Genomic DNA, 23,036 nt, shown 5'->3' with positions numbered 1-23,036 from the left:
ATTGTGCTACTGCTAAATGTTGTTAAAGCTTAACTGATCAGTCAAGGAGAAAGTTACAAACCCCATGCACTCTGAGTGCCTGTTATCTTGAAAACATCCCTACAACAGGCAGGTTGCATTTTCTTTTTCTTCATTTCTGTCACTGGGCCAGCTGATGTCACTTACGCTTGAGCTACACACTTGCACTGTAAGATCCTGATATAATGTGCAGCGCTGAACACATAATTGGCACAGCACTACCGAACTCCTTCAGTTCCCAGAATTTTACAACCAAGTAGGCATCAGAAGATCAAAGAAATGAGCCAGGAGGCAATTAGTGATAACGAATCTGCATTCGGAACATGGTATCAATCGCAAATAGCACTGCTGAAGGCACGTTATTTTTTCCTTTTATGGATATTATTCCCGAAGAAGCAACAGGAATAGTCTCAGTCTCAATGGCATCATCTCAACCCCAGTGACTGAAAAGGGTCCAACAGGCAGCCTGATATGCCATCCCTTCGGACGTTTTCCCGTCGTCTATACCTGTAAAAGTGTCTCTAATGATTACTACCTCATCCATCCTTCTCCTTATAATATAGGTGATGTTCTTGCCTGTGCCCTCCCAAGTAGTCAGGTACACTGGCAGTATCCTCAGAAAAGATCTCCCGCCACACATAGACATACCACTATCCCACTTGTGTGTGCTGTTGATGGATTTACAAGTTAAAGTAAACATGGTAGACTGGGACCGTTACCCCCATTCACATAATGCTAATGGCCTTGTCTATATTTGCTGCTTTGAGTGGTTCTGATACATGGCAACCCCTCCTACCTAGGCCTCCAATCTTATAGGGGTGCTGTGTTGTTCGCAGCCTCGCCTTAGTGAGTGATCCTGGTCTGCGGGCACTGCACCCTCTCCCATGTAAGCTCTGCACTCCGGTGCAGTCACAGTGCCCTGGCTCCACTTTGAACCCCGTCCACGGGTGCAATACCATGATCATTCAGCTGTCGGTCATAGGACACTTCACTCTCATACTTGTCCGGTGTTGTTTTTGGATTTGCCATTTCCCTCCTCTCAGTACCCACCATCATGCTAGTGAGCTGCTCTTGGCTTTGCACACTTTTATTATAATGATACGACAGCCCCATCATCACACCTCTCCCCGAGGCAGTACCTGTGCTGTTCTTGGTTTTGCCCTCCTGAGTGGTCATGGTGCCTGTGGACACAGAGGTGGTGCCAGTGCTCTTCTTTCCCTTGACACCGTTGGTCACTGTTAGTCCACCGGCCATTCCGGCTAAGAGGTCGTCATTGCTTTTCGCCTGAAAAGATGGAGATTGTTAAAAATAGAACAAAGTTCAATGTAAAAAGACAAAAGCCATTATAATCCCAAAGCACTAGGACAAACACCTAGACACATAGGAACACTAACACTTGAAGAGGTGCCAGAGGGCCCAGAGTACACCAAGGATGGGCTCCCAGGTCAGCAGACCACTGAGCAGCCCCGCACAAAGCCATCCACCACGTAAGGCAGCTACAGCATGCGGAGTGTAAAATGAGTCCCACCATGAACCCTGATATAGACGCAGTCCTCAAACTCTACATATACCTCCATGCATATACATATACCTCCATATGAATACCACTGACATGCCTTTTGCCACATTTTTCTTTCTTGGCAGTCACACCCTTTAATCAGCCTGAGCCCCCGTCCCTTGACAAAGGTCACCCCAGATTGGACCCAAGTACAGGCACGTGAACTCTGCCTCTAGGGTGGCCACCAGAGGCATACAGGGGAAGGGGGAAGAATAAAGGCGATTTCCTATGGAGACCTCCCGGTTAGTTCCTAGGGCCAGAACCACTGCCATTTTCCCCTCTTTTTCCTATGCTTGCCTCTGCCTCCACTAGCTAGTTTTAAAGCTTATCCTGCGAACATGCCCGCTCGGTTGTGCACTTAAGTTCTCAGGCAGGGAACCATCATGGATTTTGTTTTTTAAATACTGAATTCTTAACTTACCATTTAAAAGTCACAGACGGCCATTTTTAAAGCAGTAAATCAGGAAAATAAAAACATGCACAAGGATGCCATGCATAAAAGAGAGAAGCAAGCTACCCAGTAGCAGTGTGCACCTACCTGCCCACCACAATAGCAATGTTAAAGAAAAAGCAACACAGCAGGGGTGGGAAGGGAAGGGGAAGGCAATGGATGAGCAAGGGGAAGGTGTACGCAGAAATAAACGAGGCAGGGAGATAGAGTGAGAAAAAAATTCATTCCCGTGGACTGCTAAAAGGGAAATTAAACACGCATTGGCGAAGACAATACGTTTCGGTTTTAGAGGATAAGCCATTGGCTTTGCCAATGCTCGTTTGCATTGCCATTAGTTAATGGCAAAATGGTTTCAATGCATCAGCACACATGCATTACTACGCGTGGGTGGCCACATTGGAATGGGTTTTCTGTAAAAGAAAAGCCATTCCAAGATAGCTGCCAAAGCAAACCCATACGTCATGAGACACTACTGGCATTTTTAATAAACTGTTCCAATATAGCATGCAGCCATGTTAAAGCAGTAAATTTGAAGATAAAATGAAAGCATGAGAGAGACATAAATTGATAGAGAGTGAGTCAGTCGCACTTTGCAGGTACCAGGCTCAAGTAAAATAAATACATCAATAAACTGGAAGCGAGATGGGAAGCAGGACTTGGGAGCAGCGTATCAGTTGAGACGGTAAATAATAGAAAGTGGATGGGGTGCTGAATAATTTTTTAAAAAGAGTAACCGGGGAGCAAGTTGGGGCTGGGGATAGCCAGCAGTGGGGTAGAGATGTCAGGAGAAACAAGGAAGCACATACGCTCCCATGGAGGGCTAAAGGGGAAACAAAAACAGTCCTGTCAAGTCAGCAAATTAAGGATACAACACTGAGACCAAAAGGCTCAAAGCAAGACAAACACAAACAAGGGAGGGAAGCCTTGAATCGGGCAAAGACTAGAGACAGACAGACAAACCCATCCAATCATGAGCAAGGGGCTGACTCATGGGCCACTCGGGTTAAGTAATGTGACTGGAAACAGCAGGTCTGCTAAAGCTCTCTGTAGCAGAGATTTCAAAAATAGTTTCCTGTTGTCAGCAATGAAAGCATACTTCATTGATTCCAACCTAACATGTGGTAAGGACGCTACGTTCTAGAAGATGGACAAAATCAAGAACAGGAGGAAAGTCATGGAATCAGAAGCAATGAGCTGAGAGAAAGCCAACCAATCATGCGCAAATGGGTTGTGCCAAAGCGCATTCTATATACTGTTAGAAGCAACAGGTCTTAACACAGACATCTAAAGCGGTTAGCAGGACAGAATTAAAAAAACCCAAGCTTCCCCAGAAAATAACATATGCCAGGGCAGCATGGTTCTCTAAAGCCCCAGTCATTAGGTCTTATGAACTAGGATAATAACAGGCAGGGACTGTTCCCTCTAGTTACCCATCATTAACCATGAAATTAGAGTCCAATATGTCTCCTCCATCATCCCCTGCAAAGCATCCAGCACGCTTGAAGACGAGGATTGAGCCCTACTCTGGTGGCGGCTGCTACAGCTCAGTTAATGGTTGGGTGCGGAGTGAGGGGGGAGTTTAAAAAAGAAAATCACTGACCTTTCCGGCGGCCGCCTTGCCTCAGTCTTCTTCGGTTGATGAAACAGGAAGCACCCAGGCTCCAGACTCGCCTGACCAATCACAAGGCCGCTTTACAACAGCGTTGTGATTGGTCTGAGCGCCGTGGTCCAGTGCTCAGAGAGGGACTTGGAGGCTGGACATGTGCTCCACCAGGCTGTACAACACAGTCCGGTAGAGAACATGCCAAGTGCGCATTAGTGTTTGGCCGGCACAAGACGGCCAGCCAAACCCTCATGCACACTTAGGAGAGTGCCACCACTCCTCTTTCATAGCCAATAATAAAAAAATAAAATGATAATAACGTTATTATCATTTTCCTTTTCTTGTAGGGCAACAAACCTCCGCCTTAGCAGAGGAGCTGCCACTGGCCCTACTCTCAGCCCTATAAAGAGGATATTCATAGCAATACCGCTCCCTCATGCCATTAACTCCTCCACTTCATGGGGTGTATCCGTACACCCACAGAGTGGATAAGAAAGTCCCAGCCACTTTGACACACTGGACTCCATATTATCTTAACAAACAAAGTAGGATCCTATGGAGGGGGGGAAGAGGGTTAGATAACAATGTGTCCAAAACTTTATGAAGATTTACGCACTTTCCCAGGCTGCACTTACATGGACAAAGTGCCCTTTAGTTTGGAGAACAATTAGGGGGTTCACTCCACACAGTTTAAGAGGGCCTCCACACTTTGGTAAATAACATGAACCCTGTCCCGATCAAACCTTTCAGGCCTCCTTCAGTTTGGGTAACAATTCGGCTCTTGCAGGATGGAGACCCGTTAACTCGGGAAACAATGGGGTTCCTCTCTCTATAGAAGAACCTGTTACCCAGACCTTGAAATCCTTGGGCAAGTGTGGCCACCTCCCGCTAGATGCTCCAGGCTGTTTCACCATGGCTAAACAAGAGCTCCCTTTAATCTCAGATGCCCCCCTGACTTTGTATTCCTCCCATAGGACCACACATATACATTTGGATAACCTCACTCCCCGTTAAACCCCACCACCCCTTCCTTTTACCTTGGATAAAGATGAGACTGTGCCAGCTTTGGAGGATTTGGCATTCACAGAGGTGGAAATGGTGCTCTCAGGTTTGAGTTTCTCGTTGGGTGCCGCTTTATTGTTACCGGGGGCTTTGGGCATGGAGCCAGCACTCCTGCCCGCCTTCTTCATCCTGGGTGGCTGGCTCCCGATGCATTTACAAGGAAACCTGAAAGAGGAAGAAGCAGCACACTGGTCACAACGAAGCAAGGCAACAACGCCAGCAGATCAACAGAGACAATGTAATGCAGCTTCTTGTAGCCCAACAAACACCACCAAGACCAGAACACTTGGAAGGCATTGGAGCCATTGATTAATAACAAGCCTGATGTGACGGAGGACCGGAATAACTGATGCAAAAAATACCACTGGGCAAAACGTGTTAGTGCCAGGTGGCGAATGAGTTTGTGCATATGAGTACTTGTGAACTATAAAATATACATATATGTAAAACTAGTTCCTGAATGCTCGACCTCCTTCAGCTTCAGCCAACTATAGCCAAACGTTTTCCCAGGCTTATAACAGGAGACGGCACAAATCCAGTCAGTTCCTGAAATATTTTCTTATTTCTTCTTTTGCAACCCAGTGTACACACAGCTATTTGTGGTAGGGAGAGAGACAGCCTTTACCCAGGGATTCCTGCTAACTAACAGGTCAGGGGGAGCGTATGCCCCTGCTTCAGAACTCCAACCTGTGTCTGTGATTGGCTCACCACATTCCTAGATGCCATTTTATATCCGACACTGCAATTCATCCCTGGAGTGGTGAGATGCCGAGTAAATGCTCTGCTCAATCTCTCAAATTCATTACAATAGCGGCTTACACAAATATTTTTTTTTACAAAAAAGACAGTGTGTGGAGGTGACTCTCCTAATTACAGACCTTGGGAACATTAGTAGCTCAAGAGGGTGTGGGTTCTGAGCTCATGGAATTGTCTTATGTCTCCATTTTATCACTCTGTAAAACGCTCCTCTGACCCAGCTTCACTAATCTACTGAACATCACTACCAGTCATGAAACAACCTTTGGCAAAGTCAATAGGTCTCGCCTATGCAAGAGCTATTGGCTAGCAGAGTGGAGGTCAGAGTGCCGCCGAGTGGAGGCCAGAGTGCCGCCGAGTGGAGGTCAGAGTGCCGCCGAGTGGAGGCCAGAGTGCCGCCGAGTGGAGGCCAGAGTGCCGCCGAGTGGAGGCCAGAGTGCCGACGAGTGGAGGCCAGAGTGCCGCCGAGTGGAGGCCAGAGTGCCGCCGAGTGGAGGCCAGAGTGGAGGCCAGAGTGCCCCCGAGTGGAGGCCAGAGTGCCCCCGAGTGGAGGCCAGAGTGCCCCCGAGTGGAGGCCAGAGTGGAGGCCAGAGTGTCGCCGAGTGGAGGCCAGAGTGTCGCCGAGTGGAGGCCAGAGTGTCGCCGAGTGGAGGCCAGAGTGTCGCCGAGTGGAGGCCAGAGTGTCGCAGAGTTGTAATTGTAATTGTAAAGGTTCTTCTATAGCGCATGGCTACTCGGAAGCATCCCAGCGCTTAGGACTAACCAGAAGGAAATAAATTGCAGAAAGTGCAGAAGCCCAACTCGTCTAGATCTTGGGGAACAGTACAGTTTTTAGGTTTTTGCGAAATGCGAGTAAGTTAGGCTCTTGACGGAGAGGTGGGGGAAGAGCATTCCATAACTTAGCCGCATTTTGCGAAAAGAGGCGGCCCCCTGTGCGGGCCCTATTGATCCTAGGAATTATTAAAAGGTTTTGCTGGTTTGAGCGGAGGTTCCTGGGTGGTTTATATGGCCTGATCATGTCATTTAGGATAGGGGGCCCTTCCCATAAAGAGTTTTGTGGACCAGACAAAGGGTTTTGAAATGAACCCGCTCCCTTATTGGAAGCCAATGTAAGGTACTCAGCGAAGGTGCGGCTGATGTACGGTGGCTAGTACCCGTAAGTAGCCTCGCTGCGGAGTTCTGGGCAACCTGGAGTTGCCGGGTAACCGAAGCGGGGGCTCCTATGTAGAGCGCATTACCATAGTCCAGCCTAGATAGAATAAGGGACTGGACTATGTTTTTTTTGGCTGCTTCGGGTAGCTGAGGGAGGATTTTACGAATTGTCTTCAGCAAGCCAAAGCAAGTAGCCACCGTCTTTCTTGCCTGGATTTTAAAAGACAACTCCGTATCCAGCCAAAAACCGAGGCTTTTTATCTCGGTCTTTGGAATGGGCCCTGGCCCCATACAGGAAGGCCACAGTGTGGAATTATTAAATGTAGCTTTTTTCCCAAGTAACATCAGCTCAGTTTTCCCCCCATTCAACTTCAGATGGGACGAGTCCATCCATTTCGCAACCGCCTCCAGGCAGCTGCAAAGATTGGTTGGAAGGGACTCCACCTGGTTTAAGGAGACAACTAACTGGGTGTCATCAGCGTAGCTTACTAACTGGATTCCGAAGGGGGCCACTACCTCTGCCAGGGGCGCCATGTACACATTAAACAGTGTGGGGCTAAGGGAGGAGCCCTGTGGCACCCCACACTGTAATGGCACTGGAAGGGGGTAGCTGTTCTCTGAGAAAACCTTAAAAACTCTGTCGCTAAGAAAAGATTCGAGCCACATAAGGGCCTTGCCCATGACCCCGATCCTTTCAAGGCGAGATAGAAGGACATGGTGGTTAACCGTGTCAAAGGCGGCGCTGAGGTCCAGGAGGATAATGGCCGCGCTGCCACCCACGTCCAAAATCCTCCTGGAATCCTCAACCACCCTCAACAGTGCTGTCTCAGTTCCCCGTCCCCTCCGGAATCCCGTTTGAGAAGGGTGTAGCAGATCATGGGTCTCCAAGAAAAAAGCCAGCTGTTTATTCACCCATTTTTCGGTAAGCTTACTGATGCCAGGGAGAAGGGAAATGGGGCGGTAGTTGGAAAAATCGTCAGGGTCGAGATTTGGTTTTTTCAACAAGGCCCTGACCATGGCCAACTTCCAATCTTGTGGTACCATGCCTGACTCCAGCGAGGTGTTAACTAATTTAATAATATGCTTGCTGATATGGGGCAGAGCCAGGTTTAAAATGGTCATAGGGGCAGGATCGAGCGGGGAACCGCTCTTTATGGTGTTAATGAGAGGGGGTAAAAGTTCTGCACTGAGGGGGGAGAAAAATGAGAGGTGGGGCGGCGTAAGATCAGTATCACCTACCAGAGAGGAGGTTAGTTCAGCCATGGGTAGGGGGGGGAAGGGAAAGAAGGATATTTTAAATTTTAGTGGCAAAAAAATTTGCTAGTTTATTGCAACGAACATCAGATTCCTCCGAGGACAGTGCTGATGATGGCGGGTCCGGGGCTTTTAACAGAGATTTAACTATCTTGAACATCTCTCTAGGGGCATTTGCAGAATCCTCAATTTTTTCTGCATAAAAGGTAGATTTGGCTATGTTAAGGGCAGATTTATATTTCTTTATGGTAGATCTATATTTATTTTTCTTCTCCTCATCAAAATGTTTTCGCCACTGCCTATCCTCCCGTTTACATTCCTGTTTGAGGGACCTTAGGTCTGAATTAAACCAGGGTTGTTTAGTGGGGCCTTTCTTATTTGTAATACATTTTTTTGGTAGCACGCTATCCAGCGATTGTTCAATCCATTGATTGAAGTCTTTATTTGCCCTATCGATGTCCTGGTTGGCCAAAGGCTCGCTCTGCTTCAATATTTCTAGCCAATCATTCAGTTCTAGTTTCGTCCAGCGCCTACCTATAACTTTATGAGAAGGTTTGGTAGAGCTGGGTCTGCTTGTCTTCCATGTGAATGGGATTACCATATGGTCTGACCAGGGAATCGAGTAGGGTTCAGCTGAGGTCAATTCTACTACATTTGAGAATATGGGGTCTAAAAGGTTCCCTTTGGAGTGAGTGGGATGTGAAACTATTAAGTTCAGTTCACAGGCGGCTAAATCTTTAGTCAATTCTGTTGCAGTAATATCTAAAGGATTATTAAAATGGAGATTCAAGTCTCCTAACACTATGAAGTTAGAAACCGTGCTAGCTAACTCCAAAGTGGTTTCAATTAGTCCTTCCACAAATTGTCCTATCGGGCCAGGTGGACGGTAAATTAAAAGACCAGAGAGTGACAGTTCTGAGGATAGTGTAATAGAGAACTGTATGCTCTCACAGTCTGGGGTAGAACCATCAGTCATACGACAGATTAGATGTTCCCTATAGAGAATGGCAATCCCTCCTCCAACCATAGGTCCTCTATCCCTATGTTGGATCAAGTATTCTGGGGGAAGAGCTCGGACAATATCTGGGCCAGAGGTGGATCCAAGCCACGTTTCTGTTAAAAAAAGAATATCAAGGTCCAAATCTTGAATTAATAGGGGAATCTCAATGGCATGTTTTGGTAAAGAGCGACAATTAACCAGTGCCATTTTCAAAGCTGCCTCTACTTTCCTTATATTAGTAATCAACTCCGTCGCCCCAAAAGGACAATGTTGACAAGAGATGCGGCAGAGCGCAGGGTCCACAGAGTGGCTACAAGAAGATGGAAGGGCCCCCTTTAGGGCAAGGAGTGTCGAGCGGGAGTATGTTAATAGGGATGTAGCTAGTGAGGCCGAGGTCCTGGTCCCTGAGCCCGATCGTGCGCGAACGGGCGCAAACGGGCTTACCTCTGGCGCACCTCCGGCGCGCCATCGGTGCGCCCGCTGCGCGCCGTCGCTGCGCGCCAGCATGAGCCTCGAAATATATAGATGGTGAAAACCCAGCCCAAAGACTAGAGCGCCTCCCAGCCTATGGCGGCCACTAGTGTAAGGCCTGCCTCCCCACCCAAGATGGAGCTGTTGTGTGGGGGGAGTGAGTGTTCCCGCTCAAGCGGCGGGTGCCCAAATCAATTTTTTACAGTGCAAGTAAGTGGGGAATGTGAGCCTGTTAAAAAAGCGGTGATTTTCAAATATACGGCGATTTATTTTAAAAGTGACCCCAGTCACATGTAAATGCTGCCTGCGTCCTTGTAGCGAGTTTAAGCAAAGCAAGCAGAGGCTCCCGCTCAGCGCGTTGCACAGAAGTCGTAATCACCTCTGAAGTCCTTATCAGCGCGCGAGCAGGACTCACCTTTATGCCGCTTGCTGTAAGCCCAGCCCAAAGACTAGAGCGCCTCCCAGCCTATGGCGGACACTGGTGTAAGGCCTGCCTCCCCACCCAAGATGGAGCTGTTGTGTGGGGGGAGTGAGTGTTCCCGCTCAAGCGGCGGGTGCCCAAATCAATTTTTTACACTGCAAGTAAGTGGGGAATGTGAGCCTGTTAAAAAAGCGGCGATTTTCAAATATACGGCGATTTATTTTAAAAGTGACCCCAGTCACATGTAAATGCTGCCTGCGTCCTTGTAGCGAGTTTAAGCAAAGCAAGCAGAGGCTCCCGCTCAGCGCGTTGCACAGAGGTCGTAATCACCTCTGAAGTCCTTCAGTGGAGGTCAGAGTGCCGCCGAGTGGAGGCCAGAGCGCCGCCGAGTGGAGGCCGGAGCGCCGCCGAGTGGAGGCCAGAGCGCCGCCGAGTGGAGGCCAGAGCGCCGCCGAGTGGAGGCCAGAGCGCCGCCGAGTGGAGGCCAGAGCGCCGCTGAGTGGAGGCCAGAGCGCCGCCGAGTGGAGGCCAGAGCGCCGCCGAGTGGAGGCCAGAGTGTCGCCGAGTGGAGGCCAGAGTGTCGCCGAGTTGAGGCCAGAGTGTCGCCGAGTTGAGGCCAGAGTGTCGCAGAGTGGAGGCCAGAGTGTCGCAGAGTGGAGGCCAGAGTGCTGTAGAGTAGAACTGAATGCAGTAGAGTGGCGTAGGGTGGGGTGGCGTAGAGTCGGGTGGCACGACGTAGAGGAACGTGAAGGAGAGAAGCACAGTGTAGTGCTGTGGAGTGTCATGGAGTGGTGTAGAGTAGAGGTGCATAGCGCGCAGGTGCGTAGCATGGAGTAAAGGGACGTACAGTGGAGGTGCATAGAGTGACATAGAATGGATTAGTCATGTGAGAGGCGTAGAGTGGAAGAGCAGAGAATGTAAGAGTGGCGTGGGGGGATTTAGAGTGGCGTGGAGTGGCACAGAGTAGCCTGCCATTGAGTGGAGGGGCACAGAATGGAGTAAAGTGTAACAGAGTAAAATGAAGGGGCACAGAGTGGAGCAAAGTGGAGCAGAGTAGAGAGGGGTAGAGTGGAGTGAAGTGTCGTGATGAGGCATAAATTGGAGTGTCGTAGAGTGAGGTGACAGAGTGGAGTGGCATAGAGTGGTCTAGAATTATGTGACACAGAGTGGTCTAGCATTAAGTGGCGCAGAGTGGTCTAGAATTAAGTGGCAGAGAGGGGTTTAGAATTAGGTGGCATGGAGTGCTCTAGAATTAAGTGGCATAGAGTGGTCTAGCATTAAGAGGCGTAGAGTGATCTAGCATTAAGAGGCACAGAGTGATCTAGAATTAAGTGGCATAAAGTGGTCTACAATAAAGTGGCGTAGAGTGGTCTAGAATTAAGTGGCGTATAGTGGTCTAGAATTAAGTGGCGTAGCGTGGTCTAGAATTAAGTGGCGTAGCGTGGTCTAGAATTAAGTGGCATAGCATGGTCTAGAATTAAATGGCGTAGAATGGTGTAGAATTAATTGGCATAGAATGGTGTAGAATTAAGTGGCGTAGAGTGGTCTAGAATTAAGTGGCGTAGCGTGGTCTAGAATTAAGTGGCATAGCGTGGTCTAGAATTAAGTGGCGTAGAATGGTGTAAAATTAAGTGGCGTAGAATGGTGTAGAATTAAGTGGCGTAGAGTGGTCTAGAATTAAGTGGCGTAGAATGGTGTAGAATTAAGTGGCGTAGAATGGTGTAGAATTAAGTGGCGTAGAGTGGTCTAGAATTAAGTGTTGGAGAGTGAAGTAGTTGTGTGGAGTGGCGTGGAGTAGAGCGGCAAGGAGTAGGGTGGCGTGGAGTAGGGTGACATAGTGTGCAGGGGCTTGGAGTAGGCATGGTGTTATAGCGCAATGCCATTACAGACAACACATTTTCAATTGAAATGACCATTTTACTGATACAACTATACAGCGCACTAACGATAATGTGCGGTGATTGCATCACCTGGTGTACTGATCTGTTTTGATCTAAGCAAAATATTTGTTTCCAGCACACTTCAGAATTACAAAACAAAATGTGCTATCTTCAGTCCGACATATTCTGGAATACTTGCACATTTCTTTTACAAACATTTTTTAACAAGCATTTACAATGCAATGGTTTCGCCTTTGGAAAAGTTAGAGCTATTGGCATTGTAAATGACAAAATTTGTATTTATGTGTTGGTTTTGAAAACAGATAAATAAATGGCATTACGGATAGCGGTTTGTTGCCCTCTCTTGGAAAAGCCAGGAAGCACAAGCTTCTACTATGATGGTGTCAAGTTGTCTTGCAAGCACAAGCAAAAAGTACAAAAATCTGAGCGTAAGTAGAGCTGAAGAACACTAATCAAGAAAGCAATCAGTACTTGTTGCATGTTCCTAGGAAGAAAAGAAACACACGTAGACAAAGAGAAACTGCCAGGCACTGACACACCCTGTGCAACTATCTAGGTATGTATAACCGAGTATGAAAGAGACACTACAGTACATCGATAGTATGCAGTACTGCATTTTGAAGCAATAGAGCAGTGGGTGCTACATAAAACTTAGAACCCCTGAGGGTGGCATGTGTGATGACATCATGGCTAAATGAAGATGCAGGGCTGACGAGGAGGATGGTAGGTGTGTCAGAGGGTGAAACACAACTTAATGCAAGTGTGATGACGGGGTCCACCCCCATGTAGCATCCCATGTAAAGATAAGACTACCATATTATGAGGCTGGTCGCAAGAGGTGACTCTCCACGATTGAAGGGTTTGTAAATTCAAACGTCTATTTCGCATGCCGTAGGGTGCAGGCATGTATGATCTCTGGTCCTGATAAAAGCCACACTGACCCTAAGATAGATGGCTGAAACATGTTGACCATATTGAGCATAATTGAGATCAACTTAAATCCCACAAGTATCCACCACTGTTTTTAAAATGTGACCAGGACATCCATTATTAAAATCACTATCTGCGGTAAAAGTACCTGAGCCAATTTTAAAATCACTATTCATCACCACACACACTTTCCCAATCACAACAAAAACAGCACCGCTCTAATCAGGTATCGTAGCGCACACTGGAAGCATTCGGCGACCACGGTGGGAACACATTGATGAAGGCTGTCACCAACTAGGTTGGTGAGTGGGGGTTCTTAAAAAACAGCCTCTGGGTTCCTAGGCATAGTGCCTCAAGGAATATGACAACCCATCCCTCTAACCTTAGCTGAGTAGGTAGTGAACGTGTTCTTGTTTGTTATAATAGTTGTTGCTTGAAAAGGTGGGCGTGTTCCTTATATCCTTCCCTCTCTCCCTGTTGTTTAATCAAATGTGTTCCTGCACATAAACGCACAATCAACATTTCATGACCAGTTCTCTCCAGACATGAAGGGGTGAAGTACTATGTAAGACATTAATTGCTTTGCTTTCACAGCGCCGAGACACCTCCTAGTTGAGGTAGCTGTTCCCGCTATACAAAAGTCTGTATTATTATTATTAACTGGTTAACAAATAAGTACAGCCTTATCTGTAATAGAAAGGAGTGCATTGTTAGAAAATATTATTTTAAGTGTGTTTGTAAATCGAATCCCTCATTTTGGTTGCCCAGCTTAATGTGGCACATACCTATACCTAAAATATACATTAAAATGAATTGTCATTAGGATAGATCAAGTATCACTTATAAACAGTGGAAGTTAATAAAGTTGCAGGTCATCATACTTTCAATAGGATATACAGTGTAAAGTGTGTTTAGTGGTTAAAGCCTTCTACCCCAAAAATATACATGTCTGAAGCGATAAATAGCAAATATTTTGAGTTTTCGCCCCCTAAGGCAAAATAACTGGAAGATTTTAGCGCTTACTGTGATAAAACCTGCATGTTCTGGTAATTACAGGGGCTTTTTAGTCAATTTGACCTGCCGAAATTTAACCAGAACACAGACTACCACACCTAATTACTGCGAACTCAGAACTCCGACCCCTGCACAAAAAGTGGCTTGTGCAAAGGTCTGAATTATACGGGTTTAAATTGTGAGTGGTAATTAAATTTGGTGCTCAAATTATAGCCCATTTTTGTCCTGCCTGTGCCAGACCCAGGCAGAGATGGATAAAATCGCCGAGTACTCTTTGGGGTGTGAGTGTATTTTGAGATGGGACACTAGCCAGGTTGTGGCATTTGGTGTTAGCTGATACCTTTATACAAGAAAAGCCAAGGGGTGTTGATTTAATTGGATATACGCCTGTTTTTTAATTGATTTGTTCTCTTACACATGTCCCACAGTCCCCATGGGCCGACCAGTATTGGTTACAGCAGCATTGTACTTTCTAATGAATACATGCTAGCTGCTATATTTATATTTTTTAGACAAAGCTCTTTTATGGTCAATGGCCTGCTTAGTAGTGATAGGGAATCTTTTTCGTTTATCTGTTTTAATTGATCTTTCTGTCTGCAAAATGGTTTTATGATCCCAAGTATTTTAACAAACTAAAGTCTTACTTGGCAAATGTCATTGTCTATAATGTTTTTTACATGTTTGATGGTTTAAAGAACTGACTTAAAGATGAACTGACTGACTATAACCATGTACATATGATCTCACAGTATCAATTAACAGCCCTTTGTGACTGATGTTATCAGTGACTACCTTATGTACAACCCTTTCTGACAGTTTCCAAAGGTAACCTATCGCCGTCTGATTGCACGCGGTGGATTACGAACCTGTATGTCATGGCTTTCTGTGGTATGTCATCCTCTGCTACATATGACTGCCCCAGGTGCCCTAGCTAGAGTCGAGTGTTGCGAGACAGCGGTATTCTCAGCAGTGTGCGACATTTTCTTACAATCCCCTTAACAAAAAAACTTGACGCCTTACTGTGATTGCCAAAGAGTTACTGATTATATATTTGTGTACCCATTAAGTGTGTGACATTTTACTGCGGTGGGCGGCTCACCTACAACAATGTATTTGACGTGACAATGTAAGGTTCCATATCTTAGCCACAAGTATGCCATTTTATCATGAGGTATTCCCACTTAAATCGCCATTGTAAAGGTCCTGTGTGCTGCCATGATGAGGTGTGCCACTGCCTGACCAGTGTGTGTGGACAGGGAGACGACGGACGGCGCACCCGGTCTGATAGATATCGGAGCTCGGCTCAGGTGTCCCCACAGACCGATGCAAGCACAACACTGGAGTCGCCGACCGGATAGGGATCAGTCGGAAAGCGAGCCCTCCGCTCTCTGTTGTCAGGGTCTTCCTAAGACCCGAGGAGGACGCCTGGTTCCTCCCTTCCTAGCAGGGAAACGTCTGGCAATGAATGTACCTGCTGCGCGCCCAGCCTCCAGTCCGTTGTTGGCTCTTCAATGGGGCACTTTAGCCAGTTCGTGAACGGCGCCCGGGCCCCAAGCACCTGGGACACCCCAGTCACCCATGCGAACGGGACCGGTGTTGCTGAATAGACTTCCGCTGATCAGAACCACCCGGTCTGTACAATACGTCACGGCCGAGTCGTTTCCTGTGACACTCTCGAGCACTTTTCCTGAAGAGATTTCCGGTGAGGAAAGCCACCCGGCCTGTACATTGTGTCGCTAGCACGTCGCCTGTGCCGCCCCCCCCGCCCCACCCCCGGCACACCCTCCTGTGCATAGGATAGTGACAGTGACCCCGTGAGTCTGCCTTACAGTGTTTCACTGTGTACGCCACGCGCCCACAAGGACAGTGCGCGTGACGTGCTGTGCCGTCACGAGGACAGTGAGTGTGACGTGCTGCCCCTCACTTTCAGGCCCTTCACCACTCCTGGGGGGCATAAGATATTGCTCTGTGGGAGGAGTGGGCGTGACCTCTCAGCGCACACTTCTCTTCGAGGTGGGGTTGGGTTTGGTGATTGCAACTTGTCTGCATTTGGGAACAAGTAAGCGGGAATTTAAGAGTTTAAGTGTAACAAATGTGCATTTCCCTCAATTGCTTGCATTGTCGTAGAGCAGAAAGCGAGCTTAACACACTTCATAGCTTATAACAAACATTGGCAAAGGCATTGAGTCTCGCCTAAGAATTGATTTTGCTTAGACACTGCTTTATTCATCTTTTAGGTGGCATTCATGGATGTGCGCGTATCTGTACAGACTGTCTTGAATGTACTTTCTTATAGTTTGAGAATAGACGTTAAAAACAGCTGCAGGGCACCCTGTCAAAAATGATACGTATTCGAACTGCTTGTTTTAGCAATAGAAAAGTTGTCACTTGGATGCAAAGTTACAGAAAAGAAACCTCCGCAACATTTCCCAAACAAGTCAGGTCCCGGGCCGGCCAGCCAATCACAGCGCGGCCCGGGGAATGACGTCACGGGGGTGTCCCGGGCCGGCAGCCAATCACAGCGCGGCCCAGGACAAAGGGGTGGGACTTAAAAAAAGACAGAGAAACGCCCCCGAATCGCGTTTTCACGGGGAAAGCGTGATTGACAGCCTCTGTCTCCCAATGGCTAGCCTCCATTTATGGAGCTAGCCAATGGGAGACAGAGGCGGGACCAAAGCCCCATATCTAGGACATAAGATTTTGCCCTGTGCAGAGCAACTGCTACGCAGTTGCAACGGCCAGGGCGAAACCTAAAAATGTGGCTAGAAAAAGCATTTCCTTCCACACCCTTGATTATCACATAAATCCTCCCACTTTGAAGTCAGAGGAAGACAAAGCCTGACATTTGAACTCTGTCTTTTAATGCGCAGCAAAATGCGACAATAAGAAAATGTAAAAACCTGTTTACAGAAAGTGAGCACTCCTGGGAGAATACAGTAAACAGGCTCTGCTCCACAGGAGGGCCAAAGACATGCTGGACAGCCTAAAACAAATAAAGCCAGCAAACTGAAAGCAAGCAAATGTGAGTTATAAAGCCAATGGGAGCTTTCGAAATGTCCCCAAGAACTCTTTTGCAACCAGACAGTTGGTCTGTCTGATATGATTCTACCTACAAAGGCTGAAAACACAAACATTTCTAAATCAGCTACCTTCTTTATTTCAGTCTTATTGTTTTTTACACTAAAAAAATTAATGTGCCATTTAACCAAGGCGACCCACATATATATAAATAAAACTGAACTCCATAGACGACACTGGCGCAGTAGGCAAGTGGGAGGGTAGAATGTTACACCAGAAAAGTCCCATCGCCAAACCAGTACATGGTGCAAAAACCCATTCCACTCTGTCCATCTCTGCCTTGTTTACCCACCTACTGGCAGTATATGACTGAGCCCCACAGCATTCTTTGGTCAGGCTGATTCTGTCCCATCACTCTTGATTTTCCACCTCCGACGCCACACAGCTCTCCCCCTCCATTCATTATTCTCCCACAGATTGTCCCCTAGTTGCCATCATTTTTACCTCATTCCACACCTATCCCTATATCTCTCAGCAGCTCCACGACTCCTCCCAAGACCCTCTACTTCACCAAAATTGTCCCTCTCGGGGATTCGCCATGAGCGTCTCCCCTATCTCCGAGCAACTCACTTTGACCGCCCGGGGTGAGAATTGGGTCTCTCTCCTAGTCTAGGGACACTCCTGTCCATCTCGGAAGCTTCCCTCAGCCAGATGCTGTCCTCATAAACATGTCATCCCACTCTACTCAATGCTCCCCTTTGAACCAGCTCCGTCACTAGACCTCCCTGACTATGATAGAATCACCTCTCCACCACCAGTCCCTTCCCTATGTGACGAATCCCCACTTAGGAGACCCCCAACAGTTCTCCTCCTCTATATGAAACACTTCCTCTGGAATCTTCGCTCTAGGATGACACCTCTCAAGTCATTTCGGGCCAACCTGCCCTAGGAGTTCAAATCTGTGGATAAATAGGTGACCATCTGTGGAGCAATGACTACGATTCTTGAGAGAAAAAAATATGTTAGGTCCTAAAAAACAATGAATGAGAATGAAATCCTCGTTTCTTGATGCTGTATTGAAAGAACTGAGATCAGTACATCAAATTATACTCCCTCAATTTACTTTCAACATCCCTGAATGTTTATAATACAGGATTATTGAAATACGAAAGGTGTGTGCCCCCTTCAAGCAGATCACTCCTCGGCTACGGTCAGAGCCCTGTCTGTCCTCTCTCAGCAGCCCTTCTATGTCCTGATACCAAGGTATCTGCACCATCAACACAATTCCTTAACCGTATGCTCACTTGTACACCTAGCAGCATACATGCTGGTTAAAAGGAGACCACTCCCTGGGTGACTCAGTGAGCGGGACTTTGAGGCTTCAGATAACCGACTTACTGTGCAGGGGCCCAGGGAAGTCCACAATGTAGAAATGTTTGTGGAGCTCCAAGGGGCTCTGTTCAAGAGCGGGTGTGGCATGGAGGCTGTGTGAGCTGGACAGATGCATAGGACACAGAGCATGAGGTGTGATGGGCACAGGGCACGCGCTGCGGTGGGCACAGGGCACGCGCTGCGGTGGCCACACAGGTAGGACACAGTACAGGCATGGAGGCTGTGTGAGCTGGACATAGGACACAGAGCATGAGGTGTGATGGGCACAGGGCACGCGCTGCGGTGGGCACAGGGCACGCGCTGCGGTGGCCACACAGGTAGGACACAGTACAGGCATGGAGGCTGTGTGAGCTGGACAGATACATATGACACACAGCATGAGGTGTGATGGGCACAGGGCACGCGCTGCGGTGGCCACACAGGTAGGACACAGTACGTGCCTCTTCCACTCAGGGAGCCCATTAAAGGAGACCTGTAAACAGAATAGGTGTGAGAGAGAGAGAGAGAGAGAGAGAGAGAGAGAGAGAGAGAGAGAGAGAGAGAGAGAGAGAGAGAGAGAGAGAGAGAGAGAGAGAGAGAGAGAGAGAGAGAGAGAGAGAGAGAGAGTGTAGGAGAGTAGGGTCTGCTATCCTATGGTCACCCCAAATTTTTGCTTTTTGCTTCACTGGTTTTCGACTACTGAGGCTGTGGGCCTGCTGATCAGACCCCCAGCCTGCTGTTCTCTCACTAAATTACTAATACATGTGCTATAGGCACATACCACAATTGGAAATTGACTCCTTGTCAGCCCCTGTATAATGCACTATAGGTGCCCAGGGCATAGGGGCCACCAAGGCCTACCAGGGGCTGCAGCATATCTTTTGCCACCCCTGGCTGGTTCTTAAATTGACACAACTGGCTGATCACTCAGCTGGGGTAAGGTGGTGTAATCACCCCTTACTTAGATATAGTATACCTATATCTAAACCTATATCTGGACACATATAAACCTGTGAGCCACTCCTATGGAAGGCCTCATCAATCCTGGAGGCAGAGTGCGTGGTTTAATGTGAGATGGAGCTCTAGCATGAGCTGAGCCTGTCTGCAGCTGTCGGGAACAACTCCCTAAGCTGTTTCAGGATAATGCCATACCATATACTCTTAAGTGCCTTATAATCCTCGCGGTTATATAGCAACTTTGGTTTGGCTTTATCAAAACATGTCGTGTAAGGTGTCATACGATTTGGAATACTATCCCCTCGCCAGTTCTGGCGACGGGGATAGCATTCCACCCCTCTAGAGGGGTAAGACATGTTACTTTACTTAAATGCGGTTAATTTCTAAAAGGACCTTAGATCCACAAAATGGATGCCTCTGCCACAGACAAGAGTCTGACCCCCTGAAGCTGACCGAAACTCAGCCAAAAGGGGCCTGGACAAAGGGTTTCCTGTCGCAGGGGGGTGTTACCACCCTCCAGACAGGAGATAGTGGATTGTAGCAGGTAGGTTTGAAAGAAACCAGACACTGCCTGGGGCGCACAAGGCTGCCCCTTGCATAATCCGGCCAAACCGGTTCTGGGGCACTCCAGCCCTTGTGCCAGGGCGGCCTGGATCAAAGGAAGGGGGTGTATCCACCCACTTCCTGGGTCCCACCCATAGGAGGGGACCTAGCAGGTAATCCAGCCCCCAAAATTAGTATAAGACTGGGAGCAGTGCCAATGCACTTCAGATTATCCTGAAGAAACATAAGAAACGAAATTCTGGACCCTTCGACATCCTACTCGACGTAGAAGCCCGAAGAATCTCCCTTGTGGTCAAGGAGTGACCACCCTGTGCAAACAGGCACCATCCAGCCATCGACGTCTGCTTTGTCGCAGTTCCCGCCGGAACTCGAGCGACAGAGATCGACGAGATCAAGCTTGCCTGCCTTCCAACAGCCCGATCCAGAGTCCCTGCAGAGCTGAGACCCGTGGAGGCGACCGGAAGCGTGGGGCACGCCATCTTGAATTGACCACGAGACGCTGACTGTGCAGCCCACGAGTGACCCTCGAAGCTGTACACCGGGGTTTGAGAAGCCTCAACCCTGAGCCACTCTTGCACCGAAGTTCAGCCCTCCACACTCGACGAGTGCTGCGTGGGGCCCTTCTGCTCCATTTGGCTCAACGCGTTGGCCCGGTCTCTTGCCAGCCGGCTAGTGGCCCCTGTACCGACGAACTTTGAAATTCGACCTGTGAATCTGGTTGCTCCAGATCTACACCAGCTCCCCTGAAAAGGAGCCCCCACTCTGACCCTCCTGGTTCGAGTGAGAAGCAATCTCCCGGTTTCGCGTGGATTGCTCTTGCCAAGTGTTGTTTGCTCCAAACTTGAAGCCGACTGCGCCGACGGTGAGAGCCCTCGTGGGACAGATCGTGACCCGCTCCTGGAAGTCGCAGATGCCCCAGAGCCCACGTGACAGCGGAGAGAAGCTCCTCGACGACCACCTGATTGCGCCCGACATTGCCTGGTTCCGTCCTGGTTCCACCCTGGTCACTGCTGAGTGACCCAGACTCTGTCCCCTCTGCTTTCAGGTACTTTTCGACTCGGGTCCACCCTTGGACTCCACCGGACACTTCTCTTTCACCCCGCCTGCAGCCCTTTCAGCGTCAAGCACCAAGAGCCTGCGTGACGAAACCCGACTCAACTTCGACCCGGTGCACCCGCTTCCTTTGGGTGAGGTAACTTTGCTCCGCCGGTGTTCCCACACTGGTACACATCTCTAGGGTCTGTGTCTTAAGTTTTGTTCCTCTAGGTTCAGCGGAAGTGTCCTTAAACTTTAACTTTGCAACTTTTACGCACCATTGGTTAACATTGGTGCATGCGTGCGCTTTCCGCACTGCTCCCGAATCCCGTGGGCCTCTCCCGACTTCAGCATTGCTTGTCCCGACTGCTCCCAGCGATTCCCTAGGCCCTAGGCCTAACCACTGTTCGATTGGTATCTCTTATACCACTTGTTTAGTATATGGTTTGAGTGGCCACCCGCCCTCATCCATAATTGTGCAACTTTGTATGTTTTAACTGTGCTTTTGATTTAACGCTTGTGCCCCTTTATTCATAAAGAATACTGGGGATTGTTTTTAGTAATAAATACATATATTTTTATAATATATACTTGTGTGGTGTCCTTTCATTTGATATTACAGGATTGTATGTGGTAAAACAGCTCGCTTAACACGACCTCTTAAGTTAAGCCTTTAGGCTGCTTAGTCCATGCTACCCCTAGGATAGCTTGTCTAACAAGGTTGACTTACAACCTGACACCATAAGGGATTGTTTGGTCTGATAATAGGTGGTTCCAGAATTGGAAACATCACCTATCAGGCCAACTTCTCACATTGGTGAGCAGCGGTGCGGATTTGAGCTTGCTGTTGTTTTACCATTGCAATCTTTTTATCAAATTGAAAGATCACATCAAGTACCTCTAGGTACATATAAATCAAAAGCTTAGCATATTAAGTTCTACTGAACTTAGTAGTTGTAGGTTGAAGGGAGTAGCACACCATGACTACAACTCACTAGCAAGGTACAGTAGGAAAACACTTAGTGTAGGTAAGTGCACCACTTACACCTCACTAGCAGTCATGTCTGACACAGGAAAAGCCTCAGGGTCTGCTCCTGTGACAGTTGACCTTACCAAGGCAACTTCCAGCTATGACAAGTTAACCCGAAAGGACTTGATTGCCCTGTGCATATCAAGAGGGTTAAAAAGGGGCAGAAGTCCCACATGTCCTATCCTGATAGCCATTCTAGAGCAGGATGACTTAGAGAAGGGAAATGAAGCTCCCTTAGAATCAGGAGATGGAGTGAACCCCCCTGTAACTGATACCCCTCAAGAGGAAGGAGAAGAGGAGGAAGAAGAGGAGGAGGAGGACTCAGATGTAGAGGACCCAGAAGATCAGGATCAGAGGGGTAGCCAGGTCCAAGTTGCCAGGCTTAACCAGGCCAACTTAGACCTACTGGGAAATGGAGAGGGCCAGCACCTCCCCAGATCCAACCATATCATTCTCTCAGGCAACAGAAGAGTGAGATCTCCCTCAGGGGACTCTCATATTTCTAGTGCCTCAAGAGAATCTCAGAGAGGTATGACTGCCTCTCAGAAGATAGAGCATAGGGCCAGAATGAGGGCTGTCAAACTCCAAATAGAGAGGGAGGAGGTAGCCTTGGCTCAAGCTAGACTTGCCTTGGCAAGAGAGCAGAAATTGTGTGGCTTAGATGCCACTGGTGGCAGCAATATTCCTAGAGAAAAAGACAGGAGCTATGATAATAGAAACCTGACAAAAATTGTGGCCCCCTACAAGGAAGGGGATGACATCCACAAATGGATGACTGTTCTTGAGAGAGCCTGCATGGTACAGCAGGTTCCTCAGGATCAGTGGGCTGCAATTTTATGGTACTCCTTTTCTGAGAAAGGGAGGGACAGGCTCCTCACAGTTAGACCTGAGGAGGCCAAAAACTACTCTGTCTTGAAGAGTGCTCTTATTGAAGGGTTTGGCCTAACCACTGAGCAATACAGGTTGTTGTTCAGAGACACCCAAAAAGCACAGACTCAAGACTGGACTGATTTCGTAGATTGTGCCACTAAGGCTCTGGAGGGTTGGTTGCAGGGAAGTAAAGTTTCAGACTATACAGGATTGTACAATCTTATAATGAGAGAACAGATCCTTAATAACTGTACAAACCAGCTGTTGCATCAATACCTTATTGACTCTGATCTGACCTCTCCCCAAGAATTGGGAAAGAAGGCAGACAAATGGGTCAGAACAAGGATTAAGCAGAAACCCCAGAACCAAGGTGGTGACCAGAAGAAAACAGACCAGAAGGGTGGAAATCAGAAAGATAAAGAAAAAGACCAGAAGTCTTCAGGCCCCCAAACTAATAGTAAGGAGGGTGGTTCCCAAAATGGAAACAAAAAGAAGAAGAATAATGGCCCAAAGAAACCTTGGTGTAATAACTGCAAATCAGTTTCCCACTGGGGCAGTGAATGCACCAAGACAAATCCAGTCCGCACCACTGCAGCTCCT

At 48.0% G+C, this 23,036-nt stretch overlaps 1 protein-coding gene across 1 annotated transcript in view; it reads right to left on the bottom strand.

Moving 5' to 3' along the window:
* Window positions 1-23,036, bottom strand: part of SPECC1L (sperm antigen with calponin homology and coiled-coil domains 1 like) — a 622,366-nt gene that overhangs the window by 434,966 nt on the left and 164,364 nt on the right. Inside the window, exons 2-3 of the mRNA XM_078667759.1 lie at window positions 4,668-4,857; window positions 1,158-1,302 (exon numbers count right to left, since the gene is read on the bottom strand). Coding sequence (XP_078523885.1) covers window positions 1,158-1,302; window positions 4,668-4,820 — 298 coding nt within the window. The 5' untranslated portion in view covers window positions 4,821-4,857. The remainder of the gene's footprint in view (window positions 1-1,157; window positions 1,303-4,667; window positions 4,858-23,036) is intronic.

The sequence above is a fragment of the Lissotriton helveticus genome, chromosome 11, assembly GCF_964261635.1.
Source record: "Lissotriton helveticus chromosome 11, aLisHel1.1, whole genome shotgun sequence".
Classification (NCBI taxonomy): domain Eukaryota; kingdom Metazoa; phylum Chordata; class Amphibia; order Caudata; family Salamandridae; genus Lissotriton; species Lissotriton helveticus.
The sequence above is the reverse complement of the archived record's forward strand: the minus strand, read 5'-3'. Positions and strand labels throughout refer to the sequence as shown.